This window comes from Ranitomeya imitator, chromosome 2 (genome assembly GCF_032444005.1).
Source record: "Ranitomeya imitator isolate aRanImi1 chromosome 2, aRanImi1.pri, whole genome shotgun sequence".
Lineage (NCBI taxonomy): Eukaryota > Metazoa > Chordata > Amphibia > Anura > Dendrobatidae > Ranitomeya > Ranitomeya imitator.
This window is the reverse complement of record NC_091283.1, coordinates 561,343,038-561,366,645: the sequence shown is the minus strand read 5'-3', so window position 1 is coordinate 561,366,645 and position 23,608 is coordinate 561,343,038. Positions and strand designations below refer to the sequence as shown.

Sequence of the window (23,608 nt, the reverse complement as noted above, 5' to 3'; positions counted from 1 at the left end):
ACACCCTACTCTGCAGCGCCACCTGCAGCACAGTGCACCTTACACCCTACTCCGCAGCGCCACCTGCAGCACAATGCACCTTACACCCTACTCCGCAGCGCCACCTGCAGCACAGTGCACCTTACACCCTACTCCGCAGCGCCACCTGCAGCACAGTGCACCTTACACCCTACTCCGCAGCGCCACCTGCAGCACAGTGCACCTTACACCCTGCTCTGCAGCGCCACCTGCAGCACAGTGAACATTACACCCTGCTCTGCAGAGCCACCTGCAGCACAGTGCACCTTACACCCTACTCCGCAGCGCCACCTGCAGCATAGTGCACCTTACACCCTACTCCGCAGCGCCACCTGCAGCACAATGCACCTTACACCCTACTCCGCAGCGCCACCTGCAGCACAGTGCACCTTACACCCTACTCCGCAGCGCCACCTGCAGCACAGTGCACCTTACACCCTACTCCGCAGCGCCACCTGCAGCACAGTGCACCTTACACCCTACTCCGCAGCGCCACCTGCAGCACAGTGAACATTACACCCTGCTCCGCAGAGCCACCTGCAGCAGAGTGCACCTTACACCCTGCTCTGCAGCGCCACCTGCAGCACAGTGCACCTTACGCTATGCTCTGCAGCGCCACCTGCAGCACAGTGCACCTTACACCCTGCTCTGCAGCGCCACCTGCAGCACAGTGCACCTTACACCCTACTCCGCAGCGCCACCTGCAGCACAGTGCACCTTACACCCTACTCCGCAGCGCCACCTGCAGCACAGTGCACCTTACACCCTGCTCCGCAGCGCCACCTGCAGCACAGTGCACCTTACACCCTGCTCCGCAGCGCCACCTGCAGCACAGTGCACCTTACACCCTACTCCGCAGCGCCACCTGCAGCACAGTGCACCTTACACCCTGCTCCGCAGCGCCACCTGCAGCACAGTGCACCTTACACCCTGCTCCGCAGCGCCACCTGCAGCACAGTGCACCTTACACCCTGCTCCGCAGCGCCACCTGCAGCACAGTGCACCTTACACCCTGCTCCGCAGCGCCACCTGCAGCACAGTGCATACATGTGCTGCAGAGGACCCGAAGTACGTTCACTGCCTCCATCACACTTGTTGCACAGCGCCCCCTCCCGTACAGCACATACATAACTGGCTATACGTCACGCCGCATCCAGGGCAGGCAACGCCACATCTGTCTCACCTCAATCCCAGCATTTAAACCACCCGCGCCTTGAGTGCCGCATCTCGGTCACATGACACGAACGTCACGCTCATGTGATGGTGATGTCACCCAGGTCCTTGTCTGTCATTCCTGTGAGGCGAGCGGCAGGAAGGGCGGAGGAGCTCGGGCTTCTGTCTCATTTTCGGCCGTTATTCTGACACAATGATTCCTACAGAGGATGCGTCTTCCCGGAAGAGGGATATAGAGGAGAAGCTGAAGCAGGTGACGTGCTGTGGTGCATGGCGGGGTGTACTACTGCTGTCACTACTATAAACGTCCATAACAGCACTGCGCATGTGCGGCCACTGCTGCCTGTGCCCGTCACATTAGGGCCCCGTTTCCTTGCATTGTCCGGTTCTATGACACCCATCCAGGGCCGGCTCCAGGTTTTTGAGGGCCCCGGGCGAAAGAGTCTCAGTGGCCCCCCTCCCCCTCCCCCTTTAACACATACCACGATTTATGATCGTATATAACACAGCCATGTAGTATATAATACAGCCCACATAGCATATAACACAGCCACGTAGTATGTAGCACAGCCTATGTAGCATATAACAGCCCATATAGTATATAGAACAGCCCAAGTAGTATATAGAACAGCCATGTAGTATACAGCACAGCCGACATAGCATATAACAGCCCACGTAGTATATATCACGGCCCACGTAGTATATAGAACAGCCATGTAGTATATAGCACAGCCCACGTAGCATATAACAGCCCACGTAGTATATAGAACAGCCATAGCGTATAGTGCACAGCCCACGTAGCATATAACAGCCCATATAGTATAATGCACAGCCCACGTAGTATATAACACAGCCATGTAGTATATAGCACAGACATGTAGTATACAGCACAGCCCCCATCCCCCAAGAATGGCCCCATAGTCCAGTACTCACTGTTATAGTTACAAAAAATAAACACTCCTCACCTCTCAACGTGCCTGCGCTGCTCCCTGCTCCGGTCTCGGCGGCTGCCGCTGCACTGCCTGACACACAGCGAGTGCGCGATGACGTCATCGCGCACCCGCAGTGTAAGAGGCAGAGTGGGGAATGATGGGAGAGGGAGTGTCAGGTGACGCTCTCTCCTCCATCATTTGCTTTGAACTTTACCGGCAGACGCCGGTATAGTTCAATGCGGCGGGAGAGTTGGCGCTGGCGACAGGCGGGCCCCCCTGCCTCACAGAGGCCCCATAGTGGCTGCATGATGTGCCGCTAGCCGAGGGCCCCTGGGGGAGCGGGGGCCCTAGGCAGCTGCCTGCCCCTAACGCCGGCCCTGAATGAGCCCCCCTGTCTCGCCAGGGCTCCGGCATTTGCCCGGGTATGCCGGGTGCTGACGCCGTCCCTGCACCCATCCATGTGCCCTAATCTCTGTTCTCATACAGCCTAATGCTGTGCCTCTGTTCTTCCCTTAGCATGTCATTAATCTGTTATGCCTCCTGGAATTGTTTGTTGACAACTGGGTGTTAAAGGCGTTTTCCACATTTAGGACGTTATTAGGACACACCCCATTGACAAGGAGAGACTGGCAATGCCCAATTGTCAACTAACATTCCCAGGACTAATAAACTTCAGAGTGTTGAATTATTTTATGGGGCTGCAAGTTCTTACTAAACATTCCTGTTGGGAGCCGTGACAGGTCCACTGTAAGGCTATGTGCACACGTTGAAGATTTTTTGACGTTTTCTAACGTTTTTGCGCTATAAAAACGCTATAAAACTGCAAATAATCTGCATACATTAAGCATCCCATCATTTTTTATGAAATCCGCAATTTCTGTGCACATGATGTCCGTTTTTCCGCATGAAAAACGCATTGCGGAAAAATAATGACCCTGCTCATTAATTTTGCATTTTTTTCACGGTTTTCCCACTGTCTAATGCATTGGGAAATGTCCGGAAAAAGACGCGCAAAAACCACGTCAAAACCGCGCAAAAAACGCGCAAAAAAACGCATGCGGATTTCCTGCGGAAATCTGCCAGAAATGTCCGGATTTTCACAGGAATTTTCTGCATGAATTCCTGAACGTGTGCACATAGCCTAAGTCATTACATGTGTCATACTGGTGACATTTCTTATGATACCGGAGCATGGACCATACGGAACCATTCAGGACAGAGGGGTCAGTGGCCCTAATAGTGTAGGATGGTTCATTCCCCTGTGATGTGAGGTTTCCATCTGCTTGGGACATGAGAATGGCCTGTAACAAAGGTACGAGAAGAGGAGAACGTCAGAAGAACATCCGGATCACTAACACTGACTTCCATTTTACAGGAAGAGGAAATGCTGACATTCATCAAAGAGAGTCTGGAGAAGAGTGATCAGCTGACCAACAACATGGTGAGTGCTAAAAGAGAGGGTTGGGCATGTTGACCTTTATTATTTTCCCCAACAAAATCTGTTAGGGGTGAAACAAGACGTCTACACACATATACAATAAATCCAAAATCAATGGACGCAAAAAACCCGAATAAATAATAATATTTATAAGGCCACGTTCACACGTTGAGTATTTGGTGAGTTTTTTACCTCAGTATATGTAAGCCAAAACCAGGAAAGGATGATAAATGCAGAAGTGGTGACGTGTTTCTATTATACATTTCCTCTGATTGTTCCACTCCTGGTTTTGGCTGACAAATACTGATGTGTAATACTGACCAAATACTGAACGTGTGAACTTGGCCTTAGAAATATATCAGAGAAAATAAAATCAAGAGAAAAACCAGTGGGAGTGTGAGGAGAGAAAACCCACTAGCCCAAGAGCAAACAAAATCACAAAGTAAATGTACAACTCCAGAGCAGTAACATAGATAATTCACAATCTGCAAACACCTACTATATATATTAATGCCAAAACGTGGCACAATGAGGGATAAATCCTAGATGAGACACAACTCAAGATCAAGACCACAAGGAACAAAAAGACAGCGCCACAAAGGATGGTGAAAAAATAAGAACTTACATTTATTCTGCCTCCTGTAGTGACGATTCGGTCAATAGACCTTTATCAAGCCGAAACGTCTCTACAGGAGGCAGAATAAATGTAAGCTCTTATTTTTTCACCATCCATTGTGGAGCTGTCTTTTTGTTCTTTGTGGTCTTGGTACTGTCCGGGATGGGCTCCCTGGTTTTGGACGTTCGCCCTTGTGTCTGCTGAGACCTTCAATCTATAAAGAAAAGGGTGCGGTTTTGACTTTCTTTTGTTACAACTCAAGATCAGACATCAAAAACGGAATGTCCCAATTCACATAATGGTAATCAAAGTTGCAAAGCACTGAGGTGTTGCAGACAGGAGATAGAAAAGAAATAGATTCTTTAGATTCTTCCTGGAAATGCGCGTTGGGGTTTGTGGGGTTTGACACTTGGGTTAGTGGGGTTCTTTGTGTAAGGCCGGGGACACACACAACGTATAAAAAAACGGTCCGTTTTTGACGGACGAGAATCGCACAAATGTTACCAAAACAATGATCCGTGTGCAGTGCGAGGATGCGATTTTCTCGCATTAAATGATCCGTGTGACATCCGTATGGCATCCGTATGGTGAGATTTTCTCACACACTTGCAAAATGAGCAAATAATGGCTGAGCCTTTCCTGTCACCTGCCCAATGCCTGAGAATTTCTCGCAAGTCACACTGCTGGTCCGTGTGCTGTGCTATTTTTTCTCACCCCCATAGACTTTCATTGGCGATTCTCGGCGGAGAAACGCTGACAATCGCAGCATGCTGCGATTTCACTCGGATCCTGAATACGGCCGAGAAAATATCGGATGATGGGAGCTGCCCCATTGATTAACATTGGGACGAGTGCTATGCGATTTTTTTATCGCCTTGCACTCGTCCGTATTACGGTCTAGTGTGACCCCGGCCTAACACTCCCACTGGTTTTTATCTTGATTTTGTTTTCTTTGATATATTTCTAATAAAGATTATTAATATGATGCTGGGTTTTTGCTTCCATGTTTTTTTTTGCATTTGCTGTGTATTGGAAGTACCCTATTGTATAACAGGCCATTTATAGGTGTTTAGACTATAATATAGCCAACCCCTCTAAAATGAGTTTCTCCGCTTCACGGTCTTGGGAGACCGCTACAAGTTCACAACTCTCCCCTTCGGAATGGCCTCTGCCACCAGAGTGTTTACGAAGGTTATGGCGTCGGTCATGGCCATTCTTCACTAACGGGATAGTAATCTTCCCCCACCTTGACGTTAACTGTGGCAAAAGTTTTCAGATCACCCTGGACACTCTTAGCCATCTAGGCTGGGTAGTCAACACGGCGAAGGAAGTTTTCTCTGATCAAGGCCCAGCATCTAGTTTTTCTAGGCATGCTGTTTGATACCGCTCATACCTTCTTTAGAGGAGAAGATCTCGGCACTAAGACGCCCATACGCACATTCTGTTTGACTCTGTATGAGAGTACTAGGAAACATGACTGCCATAATGGAAGCCGTCCTTTACCCACAGTTCAATACCCGTCACCTGCAACTGGCCCTCCTGTCAGCTTGGGACAAAATGATCTCTTCCCTGGATCCCCCCATACTTCTGCCTCCGAGTGAGGCAGTCATTGGCATGGTGGAGCCTCTCCATTCGGCACGGTAGATCATTCCTCCCTCTCCACTGGCAACTTGGAAAGTTGTCACAACAGACGGTAGACTCCTCGGATGTTAGGTAGTCTTTCTTCCACACAGAGTCCAGGGTTTCTGGAATTCACAGAAAATCTCTCTTCCCATCAACCTTCTGGAAATCAGATTCATCTACCTCTCTTCTTCATTTGCAGGACCTTCTAGCAGGCTGACCAGTTTGCATTGAATCCAACAGTGCCACGGCCGTGGCATATGTAAACCATCAAGGCTGGACATGCAGCAAGTCCATCATGTTAGAGGTTTCACGGATGATTGCTTGGGTCGAGCGGCACGTGCCAGCAATATCGGTGCACTTTCCAGGTGTGAACAACTAGGTTATTGACTCCCTAAGCCATCAGGGCCTCTCTTTGGAAGAGTGGTCCCTCTGTGTTTGAACATAGGTGGGGCACTCCCAACATCGATCTGATGGCAACTTGTTTGAATCACAAGGTCCCTCGATTTGTGGCCAGGTCTCGCAATGCCGTGGCAGTCGATTATGACGTCCTTGTCATTCCATCGCCTTAGTTTCAACTTCCGGACTTTTTTCCACCTTTCTCTCTGATCCCCAATCTCCTCAAGAAGATCAAGGCAGAAGGAGTTCCAGTCATTCTAGTGGCTCCAGACTGGCCTAGAAGAGCCTGGTATGTAGAGTTAGTCAACCTACTCTCAGATGTACCCTGGAAACACCCAGACTAACCAGATCTACTATCTCAGGATCCCCTCTTATACCAGAATTCTTGTTCTCTCAATTTAATGACATGGCCATTGAAGACGTGGTCCTGAGGGAGGCAGGCTTCTCGTCTAGGGTCATACAAACCATGATCAGGGTGGGGAAACCCTAGTCCTAACGCATTTATCATCGGACCTGGAAGGTCTTTTGCTGGTGTGAAGACAGCCACACAGCTCCTATGTCTTTTTCCCTTCCATCAATCCTGGCGTCCTAAACGCCTTTTTGTTTCTTAGTACTTTCAAGAGTCAGGTCTCTGCGCTCTCAATTCAGTTTCAACAGAATTTCCCCTCTTGTCCCCAGGTCAAGACCTTCAGGGATTTGCCCATCTAGTGCCTCAATATCGTTTCCCTGTAGACCCGTGGGACCTTTACCTAGTTTTTAGGTTCTCTCAATTTGAACCCATTCAGGACATCGCGTCTTCCTTTCTCTTGTCGAAGGTTACCTTCTTGGTTGCAATCACTTCCATCAGACAGGTTTTAGACTTGGCAGCTCTTCTATCAGGGCAAGGTGGTCCTACAACCTTTTCCTTCATTCTTTCCCAAGGTAGTTTCCCCATCCCCGATCAACGAGTATATTATCCTTTCTTCTGCCTGTCCCCTGTCCATCCTCTTGAAAGGTCTCTCCACAAGCCAGATGTAGTCAGAGCCTTACATCTCTACCTGTCAAGAACAGCATCCTTCTGGCATTCGGATGACTAGTTTGTCATTCCTGAGGGTCGTCTTAAGTTCGAGTTAAGGATAGACCACCCCCTGCAGGAGCGAGGACTCCCTTCCAGAGGGGGAGGCCATCACTGCCGAGATTCTACAGGGTACATACCTATGCCTTGGTTGATGGTGGCGTAGGTAGAAAGATGCTGCAAGCGGCAGTCGCCTGACCTGATTTGAGAAAAATATTCTGTTCCCTCCCTTGGGACAGCTTTAGGACATCTCATGGTTACCTTTGTCCACCAATAAAGTGATAGAGAAAGAAGTTTTTTTTTGGTACTCACCTTAACCCCTTTCCGACATCGGGCATAATAGTATGCCAATGTCGGACTCCCTCCCTTTGATGCGGCCTCCGGCGGTGAGCCCACATCTTTCCCGGCACGTCAGCTGTTTTAAACAGGTGATGTGTTCCCGGAGCAACCGCGGGTGGAATTGCTATCCACCCGCGGCTATTAACCAGTTAAATGCCGCTGTCAAACGCTGACAGCAGCATTTAACATGCAGTTCTGGCAATCGTGCTGGAAATCCGCCCACCGGTGACCCTTGTCACGTAATCGCGGGTCACCGATGGGTTGGCATGACAACCAGAAGTATCCTGGAGACCTCTATGGTTGTCACTGCAGGCTTGCTGTGAGCACCGCCCAGTGGTCGGCGCTCATAGCAAGTGAGTAATTCAGCTACATATAGGCGAACTCATCAGCGCCAGTATGTAGCAGAGCTGATTAGGTAATGGCAGCTTCTAGTCTCCCATGGACTCTATTGAAGCATGCCAAAAGTAAAAAAAAAAAAAATGTTTTTAAGAAAATGTAAAAGTTTAACACCTTAACATCCAATGACGATCACTCCCCCTGTTTGGTGCAGGCTCCGGCGAGGAGCCCGCACCTTTTCTGGCACATAACAGCTGATCTCATCAGCTGTCATGTGCCCGGAACAGCCACGGGTGGAATCGCGATTCACCCACGGCTGTTAACATGTTAAATGCGCTGTCAAACACTGACAGCGGCATATAACATGGTTAGGCCGAAAGCGCGTCTTTACCTCCTCCCATCGGTGCCTGTGTCACATTACCGTCGCTTGCCGATGGGTTTGCATGACAACCCGGGGTTAGCAGGAGACCCCTGTGGTTGTCATTGCTGGATCGTTATGAGCACTGCCTGGTGGTCGGCGCTCATAGTAAGTGAGCATATTTGCTACATAGAGCAGGGCTGAAGCTTTTTTTATTGTTGCTTTTTTTCTACTGCATTTTCACGAACTGCCAAGCTTTGTGTCAGTCTGAGGGTGTTCCATGCTGAGGAGGAGCTAACTCTTTTGTTGCCTAGTGTCAGCCTCCTAGCGGCAGCAGCATACACCCATAGTTACCTATGTCCCGCAGTGAAGGCTCCAAGAAAGATTTTACGGTGAATATCAAAAATCCTTCTTTCTGACACTGGGCACTACATTGAGACCCAAAATCCTTTGTTAATCTTCAGATTTCATGATGCCTTGGACACAGTCAAGGCACCCCCATGCCAGAGGCAGCAAAATATGTTTGAACCTCCACCATATTTGACTGTATGTACTGTGTTCTTTTCTTTGTTGGCCTCATTCCATTTTCAGTAAAAAGTAAAATTATTTGCTTTACTAAAAATCTCTATCTTGGTATCATCTGTCTATAAGACCCTTTCCCAGTAGGATTTTGACTGCAGTCTAGCTTTGTTTTGTCATGGTGTTTCATTTCATTCAAATGTTGACGGATAGTTCGCACTGAAACTGAATTTTATGGAACTTGATTTGGGTTCCTTATCCACTATCTGGACTATCATGCATTGCTAGCTTTCATCAGTTTTTCTCTGCCGGTCATGTCCACAGCTATAGTGCTATAGGTTGTAAACTTCTTGATTATGTTGCATACCATGGACAAACAAAAATAAAGATCTCTGGATATGGACTTGTAAGCTCAAGATTGTTGATATTTTTCAACAATTTTGGTTCTCAAGTCCTCAGACAGTTCTCTTCTCCTCTTTCTGTTCTCCATGCTTAGTGTGGCGCACACAAACACACAATGCAAAAAATTGAGTCAACTTCTCCCCTTTTTATCTGGTTTCCGATTGTGATTTTCATATTTCACACATCTGTTACTTGCCACAGGTGAGTTTGAAAGAGGATCATATGCTTGAAACAGTTGTGTGCCAACAATTTTTGCTGGCCCATTTTTGGGGGTTTATGTGAAATTATGTACAATTTGTCTTTTGTGCTCTGTTTTTGTGTGTGTGTGTCATTCCAATAAACACAAAGGAAGTAAACATGTGTAAATGTAATCATTTTCTGGGGAAAAACACTTTTTTTTTTTTTTTGGAACAATTTCAAGGGTGACTGTATAAAAGTGTTCAAAAATGGGGTTTCGAGTGTGAAGACCTAAGAAAACAGGGAAATTATAGCAGATAAGAAGTAAAAGAGGGGAAAAAAGTAGACAAGGCAGTGAAGAGCAGAAACACTAGTGAGTCCAAGAAAATGGACAATGCCACCAGAAGGCGAGAGTTATCAGGTAGTTTGCAGATGGGACTTCTTTATAGGAGTCATACTTGTATGACGGGGAGGACAGAAAAGCTTCCCAGTAGAGCCACATGATACTATGTTTATGGATTGCCTCTGGCGTTTGGGTTATCAGCTCCCCCATACACTGACCTGGGAAACCTCAGAAAATCACTCCTTCAATAATGCCGGAAGACTGTTTTGGCAGCTTGGAGAAGATGACATAGTAGAGATTTTTGGTTACTAAGTTGGTACATGGCAAACAAACAGAAATACAACAACAGAGTCTCAGTTTAGGCAAGTCATTAAGTATTAAAAATACACATTCATCAAAAATATTTCAAATCTGGGGCCTCAAGGACCATGGACACATTTGTGAAGATGCCGCAATGTAATTAATGCGTTTTAATATGTGATTTTTAGCTAATGGTACACATTAGATTAATGTTGGTTTAACACTACGATCTTGGCAACAGTGAATGTCAGAGAAAAGACGATCCCCTATGCCCATTGACAACACATGCAGGCAAGGAGGGATCTGGTTGGGAGCAATAGCTGTTAGTCAAATGAACAATTGTATGACTGCTATCTAAAGTGCACAGCCAGGCTTCCTCTGAAATACGAAAGCTTTCTATGACTTAAACTGTTAGCTTTGACCTTATTATTTCCGTGCAGGTGTCCATTCTTTCTTCTTTTGAAAGTCGACTCATGAAGTTGGAAAATTCTATCATTCCCGTCCACAAGCAAACAGAGACCCTGCAGCGGCTGCAGGAAAATGTGGACAGTACTCTTTCCTGTCTAGATCATGTGATTAGTTACTACCATGTGGCCACCGAGACCGAAAAAGTCATCAGAGATGGGTAAGAAACGGACTAGGGGCTTAGATGTTTCTACCACTATGAGTCATTAGTTTTTTCTTTTCTGTCATATTGTTAAAAAATGTTAAAGTGCTTCACAGAAAAGGGTCAGAATAGGAAATTACCTATGGTTTTAGGGGAATGCTCACATTCATATTGGAATGTTATTATTTATGCCTGTTTTAGTCATTGTTCTGCAGTTCATCTGCTAATCTTCCTGGAAATATGATAAAATTGATAACTGACTGTAACCACTACCCTTGTCATTGAGGCATTTCCCTTCACACTGTGACAATATTTTATCAGAACCTTGACAAAAGGAATCATAACATCCAGTAGTAACTTTTGGGCCATTTCCAGTATGGTTTTCATAGAAATGGCCTAATTCAGAGTTGTGCGAAGATATTCATATTATAATGTTGTTGTTTTTTTTTAATGAAATACTAGTATTTACTGAAACAGAATAGAGGATTCTTGACGGGTCACATTTAAACCACCCTTTAAAGTCAAATTCCATTGAAAACCAGAGTAACCCTGGTGATGTGTTCTATACTGATATATCTGGCCAATGGCAGTGGTAATGCTTTCTTGCTGTTCTCTATTCTAAAATCTACATCGAATTTGCACAGCAAGTCTTGGGGGTTTAGCTGGTGTCATCCATGCAGTCTATTCACTGCTTCATGTCCTGGATGACATATGGCTGGATGTAGTCTAACAGAACCAAGACTGACACCAACATCAAAGGTCTCCTGTGCAGGGCACTTGTCTGGCCTCCACCCTCCATAATGTTCAATCAATGTATTAAAAGGGTTGTGCCAAGTTTGGAAATTAAGCTCTGTAAATAGGATAGAAGATAACTTCCCAATCGTCCAACCACTGTGATCCTCACCAATCCCAAGAACCTGGTCTGCATTTGGCTACCTGTGGCGGCCCCGTAAAAAATGAATGGAGCTGAGGTGTGTACGATTGACCGCTGTTTTATTCATACAGGAATTTTTATGGCCCCCTTGCTCAGGATTGGTGGGGTTCCCAATGGTCAGTCCCATAGTGAACATGAAGTTATCCCTTATGCTATGGATATCTTCAAACTTGGTACAACTGCTTTAACATGCACACTAATAATAATTATTTTATTTCTATTTCGCCAGCATATTCTGCACTTTACAAATTAGAGGGGACATGTACAGACAATATCAGACATTACAGAGTAACACATAATTCTACAAATTACCAATAGTATTGAGGGTCCTGTTCGCAAGCAGAAAATTTATGACCCAGAACATTCACATGTTTCCCTTACGCCAAAAATTCTGTGTTGAGTGTTGAAAGGAAAAAAGCTACTTTTACAACCGAGTGGAACCAGAGCTACCATTAATCCAAAAATGGATCGGGACAAATACTCAAATTATAGATAGTCATATAAAATGTAGATTTTCTGGCGGTGGTGGACACAGGTCCTGACTCAGCAACGCTATGGGTAAGCACATATGCGAGCGTACAACCCTGTCCTACCTTCTATGTAGCACGTGGTTTACCAGAATCACTGTGACACTTGTATTCTTACTATATATTATTCTTTTAACTGAAAGGGTTTGTCTTCACGGCACATAAGCACCTTTGTACCCCAATAAATAAGATCATTTGTAGTCAGGACATACTGTCCACAATTCATTACCTGATCGTAGTCTATGTACTTTTATCTATTTATATGTTGTATAACACTCCTAATAAATTTACAAATTTTGACTATATTAAACTATATCCCTATTTTTCTCATGTTCTATATCAAATTATAGATAGTCATATAAAACATAGATTTTAATGTAAATATAAATAATTTAACCCCTTAGTGACCGAGCCAAATTTTTGAAATCTGACCAGTGTCACTTTATGTGGTAATAACTCTGCAACGCTTCAACAAATCCCAGTGATTTTGAGATTGTTTTTTCGTGACACATTATACTTTATGATAATGGTAAATTTTGTTCAACATTTTTTGTGTTTATTTATAAAAAATATCAAAAATTTGAGAAAAAATTTAAATAATTAGCAATTTTCTAAATTTGAATGATTATCCCTTTAATCCAGATGGTCATACCACAGCAAACCATTAATAAATAACATTTCCCACATGTATGCTTTACATCAGCACCATTTGTAAAATGTTATTTTATTTTGTTAGCATTTTAGGAGCTTTAAAAATGTAGCAGCAATTTTTCATTTTTTCAAAGAAATTTACAAAATTTATTTTTTTAGGGACTTATCCATGTTTGAAGTGACTTTAGGGGTCCCATATATTGGGAAACCCACAAACGTGATACTATTTTAAAAACAGCACCCCTAAACATATTGAAAACTGCTGTCAGGTAGTTTATTAACCCTTCAGGTGCTTTACAGGAATTAATGCAAAGTGGTATGACAGAAATGAAAATGTGTATTTTTACCACCTAAATGTTGCTAACTTCTGAACAGATTACTACAGCAATCAGACTCTAAAGCCGCTATTTGGTCATGAATTGCCATGGCAAACATCAGGACAACAAAATCATGATCTGAGGGCACCAATTGTGACAAAGAAGAAGCCCCCACACTCTGTTAACCATTTATAATGATGTAGTCACTATTGACAGCAGCATCTAAGGGGTTAAACAGATTTAGATGGTGCAAATACTGATCGTGGCTGGTACAGCAAGTTGTCAGCTATAGTGTACAACCGACAGATGCTGGATTGTCATCTGTATGGTGAGGCTATTCTCTTATATCTCAGGTCAGTTAAAAGACGTATTGGCGGTCATTAAGGGGTTAATATAACACAGTACACAACAAAAATGTATTATCACCCCATACGATAATGGTCTGTAAATTATGATGGATGGAAGAGAGATCACCCTAATAAGTTACAATGTACTCCCCACCTACCAGCGGAGGTTGGCACCCTTAATCCTGCGCAGTGCCGCCCCCACTCAACAAAGGCTCTCTCCCTTTCCCTAAATGAAATAGGGTGCACAGAAAATTAACAGTAAGGTACAATATGTTAATAATCAGCTAAGCGTGGTACCCTGCTTCTGGTATACCATATGGGAGGTATTAAAGGCCCAAACAGACACCAAATGAGTGCTGAGCTCCCTTCTCCCATGTGCAGCCCACATTCGGTGTGTCCGACCCTGAGCTAAAACTATGAATCAACCAAAGATTGCATCCGAATGCACGTAGACCTTGGAATAAGGAATAACGTGTTGGGTCAAAGAACAGTAGTGTCACAGCCATGCCATTGTCTGACCTCTCTTTCTCACATATAATTTTTCTTACATTTTCTTAACCTAAAAAATAAAGGAAAAGTACATTAACTATGGCAATTAGTACCTGCTATTAATTTCCTTTTACATCTTCACTAATTAAACTATCAGTGAGGAAATGAAAATGATCAATACTGTACAGATACTGAGCCACATAAGCTTCAGTAATTAGAATCCTGAAATTCCTCTATAATCCTTGCTTCTTCCTACCATCCTACCAATTAGAACATTCATGAGTGACCCCTCTTCACGTTTCCTCTCTTCAGTCATTCTGTACAGGTTTGGAGAAATTGTCTAAAAAGTATCTTCCATCCCTATTTGGACATTTATATATATATTTTTTAAGCCTGTCTTTGATGCAAGAGTCCATTTGAAACTGATAAAAGCACTTGTGTGTTCCCGCGCTACAGTAAAGATTAGTTAGACCACTAGTTCTCTGTACTCATATAAGAGAGCCGTTTCCTTGTGCATATGAATTTATAAACTTTACTTCATATATTAATTTTCTTTTTCTAGACCGTCAGGACGGCTGGAGGAATACCTGAGCTGTATTGCCAAAATTCAGAAGGCTGTAGAGTATTTTCAAGATAACAATCCAGACAGCCCTGAGTTAAACAGAGTGGTATGTTGCTTGCATATCTATAGGTGTATATTTGCTGATTATAAAACCTATTTTGAATTTAAATAGGACTTTGCGAAAATAAAAAAATTGAATACTTTCTAAAAATCCTTGAGATCCCCTGATTTTTCCATATATTTTTTTTTTATTGCTGCGCCGCTCCATTGCAGAGATATACACATTTATTGTTTTTGGAGCACAGTATGTGAAATCTCAGATTTTATAGTCCAATTGGAAATGTCTACATAGTCTTTTATGTGGTTTTTGCTTTCACCTCTCCTTCCAGACGCTGTCGATCATAGCTAGGCAGCTTCAAGAAGGGAGGGAGGCGTGAAAGCTCATGACCCCCAATAAAATGCTGAAGAAACGCACAGTTAGACTGCAAAGCATATTCCACTGCAGTAATATTCACATTTGTTGCTTTTGAAACACAGTATGTGAAATCTGTGCTTTGCAGTCCAACAAAGTGATTCTTCAGCATTTTTGCTGGGATCATGCGCTTTCACACTTTTCTCCCAAACGACTTCAATCACAGCTCAGCAGCTGATGTAGCTGTCTCAGGCACTGCCGAGCTGTGATTGGCAGCCCCTGGGAGGGAGGGTTGAAAGCACCCCCATACTTCACGGAAAAGACTCTGGAGAAATACCCAGTTGGACTATAAAACAGAGATTTCACATACGTCTCTCCGAAAGCAGTAATTGTGAATAGCTCTACAGTTGTGACGCAGCGCAAAACTAAAAAGGGCGGCAGAATGAGAGGAGCGCTGAGATTTTTGCAAACAATTTAACTAAATTTTTTGAGTACGTGACAAGACCTCTTTAACCCCTATCTGACCTTGGACGGGATAGTACGTCCAAGGTCAGATCCCCTGCTTTGATGCAGGGCTCCGCGGTGAGCCCGCACCAAAGCCGGGACATGTCAGCTGTTTTGAACAGCTGACATGTGCCCGTAATAGGCGCGGGCAGAATCGCGATCTGCCCGCACCTATTAACTAGTTAAATGCCGCTGTCAAACGCAGACAGCGGCATTTAACTACCGCTTCCGGCCGGGCGGCCGGAAATGACGTCATCGCCGACCCCCATCACATGATCGGGGGTCGGCGATGCGTCTGGATGGTAACCATAGAGGTCCTAGAGACCTCTATGGTTACTGATCACCGGTGGCTGTGAGCGCCACCCTGTGGTCGGCGCTCACAGCACACCTCCATTTCTGCTACATAGCAGCGATCAGCAGATCGCTGCTATGTAGCAGAGCCGATCGCGTTGTGCCTGCTTCTAGCCTCCCATGGAGGCTATTGAAGCATGGCAAAAGTAAAAAAAAAATGTTAAAAAAATAAAAAAAATATAAAAGTTTAAATCACCCCCCTTTCGCCCCAATCAAAATAAATCAATAAAAAAAATATCAAATCTACACATATTTGGTATCGCCGCGCTCAGAATCGCCCGATCTATCAATTAAAAAAAAGCATTAGCCTGATCGCTAAACAGCGTAGCGGGAAAAAAATTAGAAACACCAGAATTACGTTTTTTTGGTCGCCGCGACATTGCATTAAAATGCAATAACGGGTGATCAAAAGAACGTATCTGCACCAAAATGCTATCATTAAAAACGTCATCTCGGCACGCAATAAATAAGCCGTCACCCGACCCCAGATCACGAAAAATGGAGACGCTACGAGTATCGGAAAATGGCGCAATTTTTTTTTTTTTATTTTTTTTTAGCAAAGTTTGGAATTGTTTTTCACCACTTAGTTAAAAAATAACCTAGTCATGTTTGGTGTCTACGAACTCGTAATGACCTGGAGAATCATAATGGCAGGTCAGTTTTAGCATTTAGTGAACCTAGCAAAAAAGCCAAACAAAAAACAAGTGTGGGATTGCACTTTTTTTGCAATTTCACCGCACTTGGAATTTTTTTCCCGTTTTCTAGTACACGACATGCTAAAACCAATGATGTCGTTCAAAAGTACAACTCGTCCCGCAAAAAATAAGCCCTCACATGACCATATTGACGGAAAAATAAAAAAGTTATGGCTCTGGGAAGGAGGGGAGTGAAAAACGAACACTGGAAAATGAAAAATCCCATGGTCATGAAGGGGTTAATTCTCATTCCAGCGCTCTTCCTATGATATCAACACTGTTTCCCACGCCGGTCTCATGACAATGTCACGAGATGACTACGACTCAGTATTAGAGCCTACACATTTCCATTCAAGTGTTCATCCGCTTGAACAAACGTGAAGCGTGTAGCCAATCGCCTCCTACCGATTAGCTGCAGCAGTCAGGTGACATTGTGTTACATGATCTTTAGGAGACACTGGCTGACATTGGAACTTGAGTTAAGTATCAAGTTTAGTTTATGCTGCATCCTGGTGCTTTTAAGAAGCCGTTGCCCTCTGTTGGACAACCCCTTTAAGGCAGATGGTCTTCAACTTTAAAGAGGACCTGTCTGATTGAATTGGCCATAAAATAATCCTGAAGCATGTTTTCTTAGAACGTTGTACTTCTGTTATTCCTCTTAGAAATGTATTTTAAATGAACATCTGGGTGTTGTCAATCCTCTTGTCTACAAGGGTGAGACCCTTCACAGTTCGACACTGACACCAAATGATTAAAGAGCGTGTTTTGGGATACACCCCTAACGGTCCACACACAGTAGACTTCTAATAACAGCTAATGTAGAGAGATTTGATATTTCATACAATAGACCTGCAAAGAGAGATGACAGGTCCTCTTTGGGGGTTGTCGCTGATGAGATAAGCCCTTTGAGCTAGTCAGGTGTGGATGGCTACAGTAGTTCTCATCTCACACCGTGAAAGCATGCCCTGAAAGGCAAGGTGGAATAATTATTTTGCTATTGTTTGTAGAAATCACTATTTGAAAGAGGTAAAGAATCCCTGGATGCCGAGTTCAGGAACCTCCTGCAGAGACACAGTAAGCCCGTTCCTCCCATCCTTATCTTGGACCTGATTGGTACTGATGAAGAGATAGAGGGGCAGGAGGAAGGGGTGCTGGAGCACCTTCCAGAGGGAATCTTGCAGGATATTATTTGCATTTCTCAGTGGTTGGTGGATTACGGGAGGAACCAAGGTGAGAAATGGTTCTGGCTATTGTAAACTCTGACTTGTCTTGAATTTATTTTCTGTCTTATCGCATAGTACATATACCTTTTTAAAGGGAATCTGTCTACTGGTTTTTGCTATATAACCTGAGAGCAGCATAATATAGTGCATGGAAGCTTGATTCCAAGGATATATCACTTACTGGGCTGCTTGGTGTTGTTTTGAGAGTTCTGCTCTATGTATAGCCCCACCAACACCACTGACTGGCAGCTTCCTGTGTAAACTGTGCATTGTCAGCAAGCTGCTAATCAGTGGTGTGGGAGCGGTTACACAGATTGGCCTTACTGCTGTGCATGTGAGATGTAGTCCTGCAGTGATAATCTCCTGATGATAAAACACTTATTGATTGTATTGAAACTATAACACACAGCCTAATAAGTGTCACTTCCCTGTCCACAGGCTCTCCTGCCCTATATTATGCTACTCTCAGATTAAATAGCAAAAACCTGCTGACAGATTGCCTTTAATATTTTAGATTAACCTTTGATGGTGCATCACAAACTCCTCCTTAGGGGGAAATCACAGGCGCTAACACTGGTGGTATGTGCTTAAGCATTACTGCTACTTGATACTTGTATATTACTTTTGCTTAGCAATGTTCAATGATAAAATATTATAGTGTTTGGTGATGTTGGGACAATTTAGCATTGTTATTTCGGAATCTGTATGGAAATGTTTGGACATCATACTGTATGACATCTATAATTAGGGGCTGTATAGTTTTATCATAAGGCCCTGGGATACCATGAAAGGTTAAGGTGTTATCCACTACTGATATCCCTTTTATGAATGAACCATGAGAAGTTAAAGGGAACCTGTCACCTGAATTTGGCGGGACCGGTTTTCGGTCATATGGGCGGAGTTTTTAGGTGTTTGATTCACCCTTTCCTTACCCGCTGGCTGCATGCTGGCCGCAATATTGGATTGAAGTTCATTCTCTGTCCTCCGTAGTACACGCCTGCGCAAGGCAAGATTGCCTTGCGCAGGCGTGTACTACAGAGGACAGAACACGCCTGCGCAAGGCAAGATTGCCTTGCGCAGGCGTGTACTACGGAGGACAGAGAATGAACTTCAATCAAATAAGATTGCCTTGCGCAGGCGTGTACTACGGAGGACAGAGAATGAACTTCAATCAAATAAGATTGCCTTGCGCAGGCGTGTACTACGGAGGACAGAGAATGAACTTCAATCCAATAAGATTGCCTTGCGCAGGCGTGTACTACAGAGGACAGAGAATGAACTTCAATCGAATAAGATTGCCTTGCGCAGGCGTGTACTACGGAGGACAGAGAATGAACTTCAATCAAATAAGATTGCCTTGCGCAGGCGTGTACTACGGAGGACAGAGAATGAACTTCAATCCAATAAGATTGCCTTGCGCAGGCGTGTACTACGGAGGACAGAGAATGAACTTCAATCCAATAAGATTGCCTTGCGCAGGCGTGTACTACAGAGGACAGAGAATGAACTTCAATCGAATAAGATTGCCTTGCACAGGCGTGTACTACGGAGGACAGAGAATGAACTTCAATCAAATAAGATTGCCTTGCGCAGGCGTGTACTACGGAGGACAGAGAATGAACTTCAATCCAATAAGATTGCCTTGCGCAGGCGTGTACTACGGAGGACAGAGAATGAACTTCAATCCAATATTGTGGCCAGCATGCAGCCAGCGGGTAAGGAAAGGGTGAATCAAACACCCGAAAACTCCGCCCATATGACCGAAAACCGGTCCCGCCAAATTCAGGCGACAGGTTCCCCTTAAGAAGAAAAAAATAAATACTTGCCTCCCTGACTGACACTACCCCACTGTACTCAGTACATTGTCCCCCTCAGCCACCCTCCACTGGTGGGTGAGGGGAATCAACATCTGGCGGGGGCATCTCTTGAGCGCTGAAGACAATCGGAGGTGCCTGATCAGCTGCAGTGTTCACACTTCAGGTATTTCTTCTGCTCAGACAAAATATGAACACTGCAACTTCTGACTGTGACATACTGTATATTATTTTTATATCATTTATTTTTTTCATTTCCATTGGCCTGTCCCACAGTAATGACAAATATGCTTCATAGTTGTGAAATTGGAGATATAGGGTATTTGTAACTGCAGTCGTATCTAGAGTACATGATTTTGGATTCATTAGGTTGCTTTTATTTATTTTTTTTACTTGCCATCTTCCTTTTTTCATATTTTTTTTTCCAGACTTCATGAATGTCTATTGCCAAATTCGCTCCAGTCAACTGGACCGATCTATTAAAGGTCTTAAAGAGCATTTCAGAAAGAACAGCTCATCTTCTGGAGTTCCCTATTCCCCTGCTGTGCAAAACAAAAGGAAGGATACTCCAACCAAGAAGCCAGCCAAGAGACCAGGTCAGGCAGGAAATATTGAATACTGGTTAAAACTCCGGTGCTGGAATGTAGCCAGTGGAACCATAGTGGGAGGGATTCATATATCCGCTGAAGTGGTATTTGGTGAATCGGGGATCTCATTATTTCCCTTTTCCTTTTCTTATTTTATTTCTTTACCCATGTGTAAATTCACGTTGATTGTATACAGATTGAGTTTTATCGTCTTTACTGCGACTTTTATTATTACGCTCATCAGAGAAAATATAATTCAAGGGTTATTCCCATCTTAAGCTTTTACGGCATATCTGTAGGAGAAGGGTGGTCCTGCAAACCTCATTTAATAATTAAAATTGGCTGTCTGCTCTTACCATTATAGTTAACAGGGAGATGGCCTCTGTCTTTTCCTCTACCTTCTGTAAACGTCAATGACATTTCAGTAGGAAAAGCAGGTGTGGACATAGGATACCTATTATTCTGATAGGCATCATATTTGGCCTCAGATCTGTCAATCATTTATCCTGTGCCATTTATGCGCAGGATGAGATTGCCCAATAACTGATGGCTTGCAGGCCTAGCAGAGAGCATGTCATTATGCCGTCATTTACAAGCTTCAGACATGTTTCAGTTTGCCATCAATTAGAAATATTTCCCTTTTATTTTCCTCTTGGGGTATAATGACTCCGTTATTTCCTCTCTTATATGTCCTGATGACAAGCAGTCTTCATACCAGGTAAATGGAAAGTAACTTTCTGCAGTGTGCAACGCCAGCATTAACAAGAAGCGTGCATCACACATGCGTGAAAGACTTTTGCAGTCTCTTAACACGCTAGAAGTGTATAGCTCTGCTTCCAGCCTTGTCGAAATAATCTGAACATTGCCATTGCATACATGTTGTATACCATGGTGGTCACCTATGGATACAAAGCTTTTAATGTGCATAAGATGCCATCCAGGTAACTGGAAAATGTGCAGTACCTCTCGTATTCCGAGTGCCATGTCGTACCCTGACAATGCCGATTTTCCCATACTCCAATGTCTCCTATAAATCTCTGTATGTCATTGTGTTTAATAAGCATTGATGTTACATCTTGTTTTGTCAGCCTGCAGCCTCCCCAGAGTAAAGGCCGCTCCGTGTGTCCGGGATAGTGGGTGGGAGACAAGCAGTCCGTTTATTTTATTTTTCTAAACCTTGCTTTCCATAACCTCTGATGATTGGTGAGGGGTCTAACTGACAATCTAATAAACTATGGGTGTATTCTCTGCAAAGCATGCTGTTCATCTACTGCAAGACTCTAGCAAATATGTTATATTCATCAGCTCTAGGGTATAAGGGCTCATTCAGACTAGCCTGTTTTCAGTCCAGGCCAAACATGAACTAAATGCGAACAAATTGTAACCAATGTGCTAGTGCACATGGACGTCTCGTAAGGACTGACGGTCCGTTTTGTAAAAAATCTCAGAATACTCCTTTTAAAACGATATGCAATAGAAGGCAGCTCCTTCAGATGAGTATATGGTGCTACACAGAGAGTCCTCGGGTCCACACTTTGTGGACTTGACTGACCCTTTTTTTTTAATGACCATCTGAACCCCGCCTAACTGTTAGAAATGATTTTTTTTCTCGGCCATTTACAGGCTCATCTCCCAATATTCCTTACTGATGGGCATTTGTACATAACTTGCATTTTGCATTCTAAAAAGGAGATCTTTTCACCATTCTCTGTACAGTAATCTGATGCAAGAAAAACCTACTTTCCAACCTCATCATTGTAGTTTGTTTGTTGTGCAAATGTAGATGGACTGGTGATCAGCTGACTGGCGAGATTACTGCCCCAGAAAACCATTCCTGGGCAAAGCTGTTGGCAACCATTCCAATCCTGGTGGTCTATGTAATACATGGTATGGCCAGGTCCACCAGGGTTTTTTTAGCAGCTTTCTGCTTTGGTCAGTAGTGAGTGGTGACCCCCATCCATTATGCCCTTATTCCCTATTAGAGTGTATGGGAAGAGGACCGTTCTTTTAAGGATGCCTCATGTATCGCAACATGCATATTGACAGTTCCTGATAGCATACAGAAAGAGGCCGGCACCTGCCTACAGAAGCGGTTTTTTTTCCTTTTAATTCAGTATATAATAGTATTCATTATGTAAACTAGAGGTCAGGTCAGTGAGGGATGAGTGACCTGTCAGCAGTCTGCAATATGGATATATAATCAGAGCACCACATACATGAACCCCTCCCCGGAACACGAGCCTATCATTAACACAAAACTGAAAATAGAGATTAAGCAACCATAAGACGGATTTCATCAATCAAGATATCATTGTAATCAGTATAACGGCGCCGACCTGACACTGTCTGTAGGTTACTGTGCACAATCCTGCTGACAGGTTCCCTTTAATGAGATCTTGTGAGCAGGATTTAGCCCTATAAACTAAAGGCATGGCCATAATGGCGCTGTGATGCTGATTAATCTGATGTGAAGGGATCCGCTCAGTGGCTGTTTAATACTCACCTTGTGAAGCTGTCAATGACGTCTTCAGGGCGGAATGTGGGGGCAAGATCTTCTTCTGGTTCTCTGCCCCACCACCTTCCTCTACTTCTGCCTATTTTTAAAATTCTGCTCAGCCGCAGACATCATTGTGTGGGTGGCGTTTGCGCAGTGTGAGTCGGCGTCCTGTGTGCAGGACTTTAATAAAATGGCACCGGAGGAGGCGCATGCTCAAATTGATATTTTGACCCAGTAAATTTTTCACCAAGCTGAAATCTCGATCTGTGCATGTGCCGTATCCAGCGCCGTTTTATTGAAGTTCTGCACACAGGTCACAGACTCAGACTGCACACGTGCTGCCCACACAATGATGGCGGCTAAGAATTTTAATAATGAGGCAGGTTACTGAATAATCGGTGACCTGTGCAAGAGGCAGAGGAGGCTGGTAGGGCGGATAACCATAAGAATGAATAAGACCTTGCCCCACTCCCCAAAATCGCGGAAGACGTAGTTTTATGAAAACTTCACAAGGTGAGTATTCAGCAGCCACTGAGCGGATCCCTTTTCCATCAGCTATCACATTAATCAGCATCACAGCGACATTATGGACATGCCATTACTTTATAGAGCTAAATCCTGCTGACAGGTTACGTTTAAAATAAAACATTGTCCAGGTATTTGAAAATATGGCTCCTTTATTTTACAAACTAGAACCACACCACAATGGGGAAATGAGTGAATGCAGTACCATGCACATTCTGTAGACAGGCGTGGCACTGTTTTTGAAAGAAATCCGCCAAGTTTTTCTGAATTTAGCCTTGTATTGAATAATGACTTCTATTTTTCATCCTTTTTTAACACATTCAGACAGACTTTAATGGACAAGTCTGATCTGCAAAATGGATGAGAACAGGGCATGCTCTGAATCTCATGGATCAGACACACGGGTCCATTTTTAAAATGGATGGGTGTATGTATGGGTCTGTGTGCAAGCATAGCTTAAGGGCGACCTCAATCTGAGATTTTTACCAAAATAATAGCTTGAAAGCAAAGTCTAGATGTTATTGCTGGCAGATTTACCAGCA

General features: G+C 44.0%; 1 protein-coding gene across 6 annotated transcripts in view; it reads left to right on the top strand.

Annotated features, from left to right (window-relative positions):
• The first annotated feature begins 1,185 nt into the window (after positions 1-1,185).
• The window catches only part of EXOC7 (exocyst complex component 7), a 60,918-nt gene continuing 38,495 nt past the window's right edge, over positions 1,186-23,608 (top strand). For 3 of the 6 annotated variants that reach the window (XM_069752065.1, XM_069752063.1, XM_069752068.1), the window contains exons 1-7: positions 1,290-1,444; positions 3,499-3,564; positions 10,465-10,649; positions 14,459-14,564; positions 17,428-17,650; positions 19,886-20,053; positions 20,751-20,762. In XM_069752065.1, the coding sequence (XP_069608166.1) occupies positions 1,385-1,444; positions 3,499-3,564; positions 10,465-10,649; positions 14,459-14,564; positions 17,428-17,650; positions 19,886-20,053; positions 20,751-20,762 (820 nt within the window). In that variant the 5' untranslated portion in view covers positions 1,290-1,384. Of the gene's footprint in view, positions 1,445-3,498; positions 3,565-10,464; positions 10,650-14,458; positions 14,565-17,427; positions 17,651-19,885; positions 20,054-20,750; positions 20,763-23,608 lie in introns of all 6 variants that reach the window. The other 3 variants (XM_069752066.1, XM_069752067.1, XM_069752064.1) reach the window with 2 other exon arrangements.